The following is an 11,791-nucleotide window of genomic DNA, read 5'->3' as shown; positions in this document are numbered from 1 at the left end:
TGGCCCCAACTCTTGTTTTTTTTATATATTAATATTATTATTATTATTATTATTATTATGATATTGTGAAGTGATGGATCTCGTTTTCGAAGCCCTACCTGTAGATCCTCCATGTTTCTTGCCCTTGACTGTAAAGAGTATGCAGGCTTTGGTCCACTGCAACCAACTGAGGCTCCCCCCCCCCCCCCGAACCCCACCCCCCACATGCAACCTCTCACCTCTTGGAGCAACAACCCTTCCAAACTGACCTTGCAATGATTTGTATGGATTACTTTAGTATCTGTATGTTGTTATATGTAGTACATCTGAACTGAATACTGGATCTTATGATTTCTATAGCAAACAGTCCGCATAGAGTATGTTTCCTCCATATGTTCTGTAATGAACACGTTGTCACATCTCATGTTTTCATACCCACAATCCACTGGTTGACTTAAAGGCAGCCTAGCTATCTGTCAGATGGCGCAATGCAGCCACGTGTGCAAAGAGTCGGTACAGTGTATATGGTTTATTATTTACTTCTTCAGTAGTAGATGAGGAGGTTGCGTTGACAGGGAGAGGTTCACATACACACCATCTAACCATACCCAGTGCAGTGACAGGACCCAGTTTTATTGCTAGACCTGAATATGACTTTAGCTATTTTATTTTTGTTTGTTTGTTTTGTTTTATTATTGTTATTATTTTTTATATATAAATATATGTACACGGTTTTCAACTTTTAATCTTTTTTGTCTTCATTTTATTATAATGTTCTCTATACCTAACTGTATATTATTAATATTAAAGATGGAGAGGTGATGCTACAACCTTGTCTGTGGGTTTGTTTGTTTCTCTTGAGATTTCACTCTATTTAACACGCTATTTAAAGTCAAGTGACTAGTATTCAGCAGCTTCAGGCACTTTTTTATATTACATTTAGATTGTTCATTATAAAAATTGTATTCATCTAATGCAGTGGTTCTTAAATGGTCTTGCTTTGGGACCCACAGTTTTTCCCATGTTCATTAAGTCGCGACACATATTTTTAAGCGATCAAGCCAACGGATACATGGCAAGACACGTTAAAGGCTTCTACATACCTGACGCACCCGACCGGTAGCGCGACAATGTGACGTCAAAATGACGTAGATCTCTCTTGCGCGCCAGGGTTTTGGCCGTGTAGCGCGAGGTAGCGCACCACTCATTTTTTTTCAGACGAGCGCGACAAGGCGGAAACAGGAAGATGGACTAGTTCGAGGGCAAGCGAGTTGCAGTGTTTTGTTACAGTCGTGAATTTTTAATAGTTTGCTGGATAAGTTAACAAAGTTACTAGTGAGAGTTGCAACACATGGAATTAAGAGGAAAGAATAGAAACGATTTATTTTCAAACAAAGGATATCTATTAAGGCCTGAACAAAATCTCTTTCCACTTCAGGAAATTACACAAACTCATCCAGCTGCTAGCTAGCTAGCTAGCTAACTAAACTGTTTAAATTATTAAAATTTCCCTCGGGATGACTAAAGTACCTATCTATATATCCATCTATCTATCTATCTATCTATCTACCTGTGCACACACCTTGGAAACTACATGATAATGATGATGGTAGTTGTGAATAGTAGCAACCAAAGTCTGAAGTACCATCACAGAGGCTAGCTACTGGTGTTTCTTACTGCAGCTTCTTCTGCTGTGTAAGTAGTTAATGTTAGTCTTTTCACAACAGCGACACCTCTGTTCAGGAGAATATTGCAACTAGTGTTGCGACCACCACGCGCGAGTATAAATGGTTACCGCGCTTCTGTGACGTCACATTGTCGCGCTACTGGTCGGGTGCGTCGAGTATGTGGGACGTTTAAGTGCCTGCAGGCCTACAGTACTTGTTTGGAATATGCTGATGTTTGCCATTGCATCAGTGAGGTCTTTGACTCCTGATATCACCTTAGGCTACTTGATAGGTTTGTCTTTGACAGGGGTGCTTTGTTTCCATGTGGCAGTTTCTCTCATGTGCCAGCAATTTATTACACACTGGGGTTTCTGTCCCATTTTGTCTCAATTCATGAAACCATATTATACTTCAAATATTCAGGGTTTTAGCCTAGGCTACTAAGACGTCTAACATGTCCTGTCACATAAACATTGTCTATGTCCATGGCAATGGCTAACATGATCTGAGATAGCATTTCAAATGGGATTTTTTTTAACCAGAAGTGCTGCGACCCACCCAACCCACAACCCACTTTTGGGTCCCGACCCACCAGCTAATGCAACTCTCCAGATATGGCCACTAGAGGGCGTACTCTGCAGTAAAAGCACACACACAAACACTGTAAGTGGCTGGAAGTCTGTTTATTCAGTGAGGCCAAATCTACCCACATGTGTGGAGTATATCCCATACATTGCATTGGAGAAGTACACTCTTATTATGACCGCCGCTAGCGAAGCGGTCATATAATGATTGTCAAAGTTGTTTTTTTTTTGGTTTTTTTCCATCATCTACTTCCTGAATTTTTGGTCAACACTACCCGTGACACCGAAAGACCGGGGCACATGAAATTTGGTGGGTATGTAGCCCCACTAGACTTTTACGGAAAAATTTAGTTTGGTCCCCGGGGGCCACTCCACCTCCGCGCTGGGCCCCCCGAAACCCAAAAAATGCAGTTTTTCCTAAATAACTACCTGAACCGTGGCACCGAGGATGAAGAAATGTTTATGGTATGTTGGTCTCAAGGGCCTACATCAACCTAGCCCATAATCACTCATTTGTGATTTGCACCCCCACCCCCCCGGTAAAAAATGAAAATGCAATATCATTATGCTTTAATCGCCCCTCTCTTCAGTTAAGATGTTCAGAACTGCACCAAATTTTATGTGTATGATTGACCTGGCATTCTCTGTGTGTATGCCAAAAATAATTCAGTGGAAATGCATGGATTCCAGTTTCTTCCAGTAGCAGCAACTGGAATCCATGCATTTCCACTGAATTATTTTTGGAATCTGATCCCTTATCATACCTGTTCATTCTTACTCGTCGCTCGACTTATCGTGACTAAATTCAAGATGGCTGCAAACGCTAAACTTCGTGAAGATACTGTCTATATAAATCGTCTTGTAAGTAAACTACCAGTGCTTTTTCAAAGTTCTCAATGTCTCGTTTTAAATGTCAGGGCCCTCGGAAGTCTACCAATGAAGTGTGGAGATACATTGAGCCTTGTAAATGGGTGTAAAACAGTGATTTATTTGCATGGCTAGCCCGATGCCGAAGCACCACTATTGAAAAAGCTGTTGGTAGCATCAGCTAACTAGCGCCAGATTTTGGAGTGCAGGGGACAAGCCGAGATGGGCTATGAGACATACGTTCACACTCGGTATCATGTTTCAATACACTTTAGGTCAATATCACACCGGAATTCTCCTTTAAGTCCGCTTGATACTGTAAGGTGTAAGCCATTGGTTTCCAAATGAGATTTTATTTGTGTCGCCAGCATAGCCTATTGACAATTTATGTTGTTAATAGGCCTACCTTATAAGCTACCTGTAGCTTAGGGAAGCTAACAGCTTTCTATTAGGATCTATTTTGTCATAACTCCCTGATGCATTTTTGCATTTAGAATAGCCAGAGCGTGGATATCTCAATCGGAAAATTAAACAATATCGGGTGCCTATGGACTAGGCTGGGTGAACCCAGCCTGATCTGCCCGCTATTTATTTTTCGATTTCTTAAAAGATTGAGCTTGGTCTGGTGAAAGCCAGGCCATGGACCTCAGTTACACAATGCAAGGGAACATGAATCAGCCTATATTTGCACGAACAATAACGGACAACAGCTCTTCAACTTTGGCCCGTTAAAATGTGTATGAACAGTCTAGCAACGCATTTCATGAAGGCCCTTTTGGACATGTCAGTTATTTGCACCACTGGGTAAAACTACATTTTGTTTTAGACTACTGGTATTTAATTTGTGCATTGACAATAAAGCTGAATATCATATGAACTAGATGACTAAACCTATGCATAATATTATGTAGAAGAAGAAACATTCACAAAAATCCATGACATGACCTCTCTTCTTGATAGCTGTTGAAAACTGCATGGAACTGACAGGGATTGTTTTGTTTAATAATAAATAAATAAATACATTATGCTGCTACCTTCTGCTTTTCCCAAATACAATGTAGCCTACAGGTGTACTTTCATCAGTCCAGTTGCAATTGATGGACTGTGATGAACTGCCCTACTTGTGATTGTTTAGAGATTTTAAAGTTTTTATAACAATGCTACAATTTTTTTGGCAAGTGCTACAAATCTATTCACCTTTGCAGCGCCAGTAGGCGACTTTGTGTGCGGCCCGCACACACACATTCCAAACAAGCATACACAAAAGTTTCAAGAGTGGGGGATGGAGTAGAAGATGGAGACTAATTCATTAATATGATTTATTTTCGCGGAATGGATGTATAGGACTGAGCGGCGGTCATATTTTGTACAGCTATGCGGTACATCTAGTTTTGATAGGTGTTCTGATGGCATGTCGTAAGACATGTAGTGTAACATACATACCAAGCATGACCAGGTTAATTCTGTAGGGAAGTAACCATGGCCAGAAGGGAGTAATATACAGTAAATGTACTGCCTTGACACATGGCACTGTTTGGGTATGACATACTGTTCAAAAGTTTGGGGTCACTTATTCCATTCCACTCAGCAGCAGTTTTCAACAGTCATTTACAACATTAATGTTGAAAACAAGGACATTTCTAAGTGACTCCAAACTTTTGAACAGTAGCATATTTTGCTAAATGTTCAGTAACACCACTCAGATCAGACCAGTGGGTCTTCTCAACAAGTTCTGATACAGCATATGTACTGTACATGGCCCCTAGTGTCAAATACGTCTTTTAGCCATTTCTGTATCTCAATGTTTTTAGTTAAGCCACAGTAAGCACACTGAAGGGTCTATAGGCACAGTTGACCCTGAGGCCTCACAGTTGTACACAATGTATGGTATACAGGTGCATCTCAAAAAATGGAAAAGTCCACTGTCCTGCATAGACTAAGAGATTAAAGGCTCAGGAACCATTGCTGGTGTTTTGATTTAATAAGCTGATTAGAGCTCATCTCAGGTTGAAATATCTGTACCATAAATTCTCTATTGTAATATTCTGAGATTCTGGATTTTTCATTTCCATGAGCTGTAAACAGTAATCATCAGGATTAGAATAATCAAGACAAAAAACAAAACAAAAAGAAGGCTTGAAATATTTCACCATATGTGCAATGAATTTAGAATTTAGACCTTTTGAAATAAAAAACGTGGAATAAATGACATTTTTTGAGATGCACCTGTATGGTTTCTCTTCAACCACTAGGTGGCAGAAGAGACCTAAGCAAATAAAGCACATGAGAACCTTGAAAGACAGAGAGTAAGTCAAAAATAGGGAAAAGTATTCCAAAGTCAAACCCAATTATGTCCAGCTAAACAGCCAAAGAATACCAGACATGCCCACCAATAATGTAGGCCTACCCTAACGTAGGCTACATCAAAATACTAAAGCCCTTCCATGACCTGCCAAAGCAGTTCATTGTGTTTTTGTGTTTATTTATGGTATTGTAACCCAACATAGCTACTACTTAAATACACATATGTTGACATAAACAAAAGTTTGTAAAAGTTTACCACTGCTTTATCCGGCAGATGTTGTAGTGGTTAAGGAGCTGGGCTAGCGTGCAGTAGCCTGAAAGTAGTTGGTTCAATTCCCAGCTTCCACCGTTGTGCCCTGGAGCAAGGCACTTAACCCCAAGTTGCTCCGGGGACAATGTGATCCCTTGTAATATAGCTGACATATGTAAGTCACTTTGGTCAAGAAGTGTCTGCTAAATGTAATGTAATGTAATTTAGTCACAGTAGTTTGCATAGCACAATAATTTATTTACAGTGCCCACTGTTTTACCTCTTATAAGTTCCATTTCTTTAGAAGAGGAATAGGCTCAGCTTCCCTCTGACATGCAGTGACCTGAATTCATGCAAACTCATGACTCATGACTTAGCTGAGGCTATGCAGCACAACAAGTGTGACAACCTCAGTTCACAGTAATTGGCATAGAAAAAGAATTTGAAGATAGGAATATTTTTTTTTTGTTTATCTGGAAGTGTCACGTCTGTTTCCAACCACAGTGTCCCATTTAAGGGGAGAGTTAGTCATTCTAATTCCTTGCACTTTTCTGTCAAATTCTGTGGATAGCTCCTCACAGTCCTCTGAGTCCGTACTTTCAGTGTTTGTGCTCAAAAAGATCCAGTGTTCACTCACAGTGCTGGCTTTGTGAATGGGAAATAAACAGTTTATCAGACTGAGCTGTAAACAACATGCTCCAGGAGCACCGAATGGAAGGATGTCATTTGTTTGTTGAGCAACAACCTTTCGGCAAAACAAAACAAGTCAAAACAAAATGTGAACTTTGCTTTCAAAACACTCAAATCAGCATCAAGGTCAAATCAGCAATATTTTCAGTGAAACTACAAATAAATCACATTGTCCCTCACTGACAGAAAGAACTATGATGCCTTGTGCAGGTGAAAACTGCACCCTGTGAAGTGTGAAATAGAGAGATGAGTTCTTGTTACAGATTCACAGAAGGCTTCAGGGTTAAGATCCTCAGTGGCTGAACAGAACTTACATTGCAAAAGTATGGGTACATCGTCTCTGTGAAAGTGTGAGTGAATGAGTGGAGGAGTCCACCAGTATCCGCGTCAGAGAAGCTCACCCTTCCTCTGTCCCATTCTAGCTGTACTCTGATCCTCTGAGGTTCCTGATTAACCGTGAGGGGAGTGAGGAGTTCCGTGGAGTAACCTTTGCCGTACTTACCGTTAGCACAACCGATATACCAAAGACCAAACTTCGAAAGCTGTTCCCTGTTTTTGCACTCGGACTCCGAGACTACCCCCAGAGCCCAGGTTGGGCAGTCTCCAACCTCTACCTCCCAGCTGTGCGTCCCAGAGGTGAAGCCCTCGGAGGCCAGGACGCTGGTGTAGCCGTCAAACCTCTCAGGATTGTCAGGAAGCTGCCGGATCTCAGTGCAGAGTTGTAGACTGGTCAAGTCATCGGACAGCGAAAGGCACGGGTGTGCTGTGTTTGGGTCCAGTGTCACAGGTGCTGGACAAAGACAATGATCATCAGTATGTGTCTGTAATGTGACAACTAGCACAAAAAGTAAGGAAATTTGTGTTTGGTAGATTATTTCTCTGTGGTTACAATGCTTTTTGGCAATAAATCTTATACCGTTGGAAAGCCTGTTTAGTTCCCTTTCAAATAATGCGCTTTTTGTAAGGAACACGCATTTGTCGGATGAGCAGCAGCGCTAAGTATGTGGGTTGCGCCCATGAAAAATTTGGCAAGTCTTTCATGCAAATCAAATCTCTGGTTATTTTGCTGTTGTTATTGGCACTTGTTTTGAGCTTCTGGTACCCCCAGGTGCTGCCAATCAGATGCCTGATTAGAATGTGTCTAAACGAGTACACAGTCAGAGCGTCGGACTTTGATGATGCCGCAGAGATAGAGGAAGATCCAGAAATTAACCTGGTGAGCAAGAAATGTGCTACCTGCAAGAATTGTGCAATCTGTTGCTATTTCCTTCTCCAGCAGTTAAACCTCTTTACCTGTGCCTACAACTTGCTGGGGCAGCCGTGGCCTGCTGGTTAGCGCTTCGGACTTGTAACCGGAGGGTTGCCGGTTCAAACCCCAACCAGTAGGCACAGCTGAAGTGCCCTTAAGCAAGGCACCTAACCCCTCACTGCTCCCCGAGCGCCGCTGTTGTTGCAGGCAGCTCACTGCGCCGGGATTAGTGTGTGCTTCACCTCACTGTGTGCTGAGTGTGTTTCACTAATTCACGGATTGAGATAAATGCAGAGACCAAATTTCCCTCATGGGATCAAAAGAGTATATATACTTATACAATATATGGTTAGCATATAAATTCCTACTAACACCGTCATGCACTCAAGTGGCATGCGAAGAGTTTTTCCACTCTTAAATTCATCAAGAATCGGACACGATTGTCACAGGATAATTTGGAGGCCTTTATGCTGATGCACCAGAGAAAGAGGTCCAATGAACTTGGATGCTGATGACGTGATAGATAGGGTAAGAGCAAGCTCCTTCGCACCTTGTTAACTGCATGACATTAATTAAGACACAGTCCATAGGTGTCCCTGTGCACAAACCTTCAGTTGAACAGGTGCAGGTGAGGCAGGTAAGTATAATCCAACAGTGAAAGATCAAGAATCATATTTATTAAGTTAACAGTGATCAGTGTGCGGTGATTCTTGATCTTTCACTCTTGGATTAATTAAGACACGTTTGTGTATCGGCTGCTCTGATATATTCTAGGCTATTATTTTTTTCATTTTCATATTTCATATTGCATTAATTTTTTGGAGTTGTGCATTGATATATCCATGTTCTTGGTTCAGTCTTTATGCATATTAAAGTTAAAGTTCATCACTAATGGGGCTACAAACGTGTGTTATTTCCGTGAATGTGAAGTTATATCTGTGTGTTGCGGGCAGGTGCACGTGCAGATTTGCAGTCAAGGTTTGCATGGCGATATGGTCAACCGGCTCTCTGCCCAGACAATCTGGAACAGACTGCACCGGTTTCATAGGACTGCCTGGAGTCCTGCTATGACTGCCCTTCACCGTTGCGCTGGTGTCGGCAACACTTGCATTGGAACCTGAACATGTGGAGGAACGTTATGTTCAGTGATGAGTCCAGACGTTTCAGTGATCATAAATCTGTCAAAAACTTGATTAGTTAACGTGAAAAAAAGTAAAATGCTAAAACTTACCATACTCAATGATCCCTTGCATCTTCTCCCAGACGCTGAAATTCAGGTTGCTCAGATGACTTGCCACATTAATCAGCTTCGCTGAAACTTCTCCAGGATCCTGAAGTGTGCTCTGGGCTCTGCAATGACAGTTAGGAGTCGGTTCTGCTCAAGGCTGTCACTACAAATCACACAAACAAAAAACTGAATAGAATGAAATGAGTAACCCAATTTCCTAAAAAGTTGGGACGCTTTGTAAAATGCAAATAAAAACAGAATGTGCTAATCTGCAAATTCCGTACACCCATATTAAGCTACAAAAAGGACCTAGACAATAAATCAAATGTTTAAAGTGACAAATTTGACTACTTCATGGAAAATATGAGCTCATTTTGAATTTGATGCAAACACGTCTCAAAACAGTTGGGACAGTGCAACTAAAGGCTGCAAAAGCTGAGAATTTCTCTGTAATTTCTCAACTAATTAGGGTACTGGCACCATGATTGGGTAAAAAAGAGCCTCCCAGAGAGGTAGAGTCTCTCAGAAGTAAAGATGTGGAGGTATTCATCACTCTGTAAAAACCTGTGTGGGTAAATAATGCAACAATATAAGAATAATACTCCTCAATGTGAAATTGCGAAGAATATTTGGATTTCATCATCTATAGTACTTGATATCAGTAAAATATTCAGAGAATCCAGAGAAATCTTTGTAAAAAAAAGGACAGACCTGAAAAACAATATGGGATGTCTGTGGTCTTCTGGGCCTCAGATGACACTGGATTAAAACCAGACCTATTTCTTATGTCTTATGTCTTACCTATGTCTTATCTCATTTAAGATTATTTTTTGGAAATCATGGATTGCATCCTCCAGGCTAAAGAGGAGAGGGACTATCCAACTTGTTGTGCACAGTTCAAAAACCAGCATGATGGTATGCCAAGGATAGGACAACATTTCAAAACCCTAGCAACTGGTATCCTTAGTTTCCAAACATGTACAGAATGTTGTTAAATTAAGAGGTAAAGCAACACAGTGGCACACATGCCCCTGTCCCATTTGTTTTTTAGAAAAAGTAGTTGTGTTAGTATAGTGTTGCTGGCATCAAATTCGAAATGAACATATACTTTCAACAACAACAATAAAAAAAAAAACATTTAATTTGTCTGTTTCAGCAATTGATATGTTATCCTTGAACTATTCCAAATATAGGGTTAGCATGATTGACAAATCATAGCATTCTGTTTTCATTTACATTTTACACAGCATACAAACCTTTTTGGGTTAAAGAGTGAGAAATGATATACCTTTGCATGGTGGAACTGTAGTTCTGAAAAGAGAGAAGAGAGTGTATTTTCTTTTCTGACCATACTCATGATAGCTCATGATTCTTACATGTCAGTTTAGTCATATTTCTATACAATGTAATCATTTAGGGACAAAATAAACCTCTTTATACCTGCAGAAATGGAACATCGGCCAACTTCATCTCCATCTCCATGGCATGAATGGTTTCAGAGAGATATGATAGCTCCTGCATGTTCTTCATCATCATATAACTTTTCTCCTCCTCTTCCTCCCGAAGCGCTGTGATCCGGGCCATCTCCTCGTCATGGAGGAACTGGTAGAGCACCTGGAATTGTCCTTTAATCTGCAGCTCTGTATGTCTGGCCTGGCACTGAAAACAAAGACCGTCCCATGTAAATTCCCTCCCAGGATGCACTGTTGTAGGTAGAAATCACATGTCCTGAATCAAATGTACGGAATCACCCGTAAGTTACTTATACCCACCTTCAAGTGTTTGATTCTTTGATTCAACTTTTGCTGAATTCCTTCATAAGTGGTAAGATTTTTTCTCAGTGGCGTCATCCATGTCTTGAGTTCTTCCTACAATGAAACATCATGAAACTGAGGCAGTCAGGGAAAGTCAAGGAAAAGTCTGGAGTGGGAACATAGTGCATATAGCCATGTTTCAATCACCTGCATGCATGTATGCTAAGGAGTTTTTTGGGGGTTTTATCCCATTCAATATCAACTGAATCAAGTTGAGACATGTAAAATCAAAGCCAATGCCAAATATACCAAATATAGCCTGCACTGTGGACTTGTTCTGAAGTTCACTCTTCACCCCAATTGCATACAATACATTCAACTGTACCAGGTGATCCAATGAAAAACCCACAACAGAGATCAATATCAGCAGCCTCTACCTTGAGATCCTGTGCTGCTTCATCTATCGGGCAGAACTTGTGGTCTGTGTGTTTCTTTGAGTCCCGGCACACCAAGCACACCAGCTCCTTGTCCTCCAGACAGAAGAGTTTCAGTCTCTCGCCGTGGAGGCGGCACAGCACCTCGGCGTCCGCCGCGGTCAGCTGCTGGCTCCGCTCCTGCAGGTAGTCCTCGCAGAGTGTCTTCAGCACCAGATTAGAGGGCAGCTGCTTCATGGAGCTGCTCCCCCTACAGACAGGGCACTCCTGGGTGTCCTTCTCTTTCCAGGAGAGCTGCAGGCAGAGGCGGCAAAAGCTGTGCGAGCACAGCAGAAACACAGGGTCCTGGAAGATGTCCCGGCATACCGGACACGAGAGGTTCTGCTCCAGGAGAGAGGACTGCAGGTCCATTGTCAGACAGATTGAGTTACCGTTCCGCTGTTTTTTTGTTGTTGTTGTTGTTGTTGTTTTTTTTTGTATTTTCTGAGCAGAAACCTTTAATTTTCTTTAATTTTCATTCTATTCTTCTCTCTGCCTTTCCTTCTACCTCTTCCCTTTCTCTCTTCTTTGCCCACCAGGCATGTGTCTTGCTTAAACTGATGGCTTAACATAAAAGGCAAGTATGTTCAGGTAGAGCATACGTAGTCTAAATGTCACGGTGCAGTGTTGAGGCTCCTCTCTTTTACACACACTGGTGCACGCCAGAGGGGGGTGGAGTTTCTGATACGATTACAGACATACTGACAGACACACTACTAACCCTATGGTTGTACACTGTGGACACA

The 11,791-nt window shown here is 41.5% G+C and overlaps 2 protein-coding genes across 8 annotated transcripts in view; one reads left to right on the top strand and one right to left on the bottom strand.

Annotated features, from left to right (window-relative positions):
* The window catches only part of sept15 (septin 15), a 30,280-nt gene extending 29,471 nt beyond the window's left edge, over positions 1 to 809 (top strand). For all 7 annotated transcript variants that reach the window (XM_042109461.1, XM_042109458.1, XM_042109459.1 and 4 more), the window contains one exon: positions 1 to 809. This exon is cut by the window's left edge and continues 1,278 nt beyond it. The gene's annotated coding sequence lies outside the window, so the exon portion shown is untranslated.
* Positions 810 to 5,345: 4,536 nt separating this feature from the next.
* LOC121724628 (E3 ubiquitin-protein ligase TRIM35-like) lies at positions 5,346 to 11,791 on the bottom strand. Its single transcript, XM_042111320.1, has 7 exons — positions 11,010 to 11,791; positions 10,591 to 10,686; positions 10,259 to 10,477; positions 10,107 to 10,129; positions 8,822 to 8,940; positions 6,770 to 7,131; positions 5,346 to 5,363 (listed from the first exon to the last, which is right to left on the bottom strand). Exons 1-7 carry the CDS (start codon positions 11,415 to 11,417, stop codon positions 5,346 to 5,348), a joined length of 1,245 nt encoding a protein of 414 aa, XP_041967254.1. The 5' UTR covers positions 11,418 to 11,791.

Source organism: Alosa sapidissima, chromosome 11 (genome assembly GCF_018492685.1).
Source record: "Alosa sapidissima isolate fAloSap1 chromosome 11, fAloSap1.pri, whole genome shotgun sequence".
Lineage (NCBI taxonomy): Eukaryota > Metazoa > Chordata > Actinopteri > Clupeiformes > Clupeidae > Alosa > Alosa sapidissima.
This window is presented reverse-complemented; position numbering and strand designations above follow the sequence as displayed.

What these genes read in the sequence shown, in the direction of transcription:
- LOC121724628 (XM_042111320.1), bottom strand. Translation starts at nt 11,417, where the DNA reads ATGGACCTGCAGTCCTCTCTCCTGGAGCAGAACCTCTCGTGTCCGGTA. An exon ending in AAAGAATCAAACACTTGAAG is followed by an intron (nt 10,478 to 10,590) that starts GTGGGTATAAGT and finishes CTTTGTTTTCAG; the next exon opens with TGCCAGGCCAGACATACAGA. An exon ending in TACAGTTCCACCATGCAAAG is followed by an intron (nt 8,941 to 10,106) that starts GTATATCATTTC and finishes CTGTCATTGCAG; the next exon opens with AGCCCAGAGCACACTTCAGG.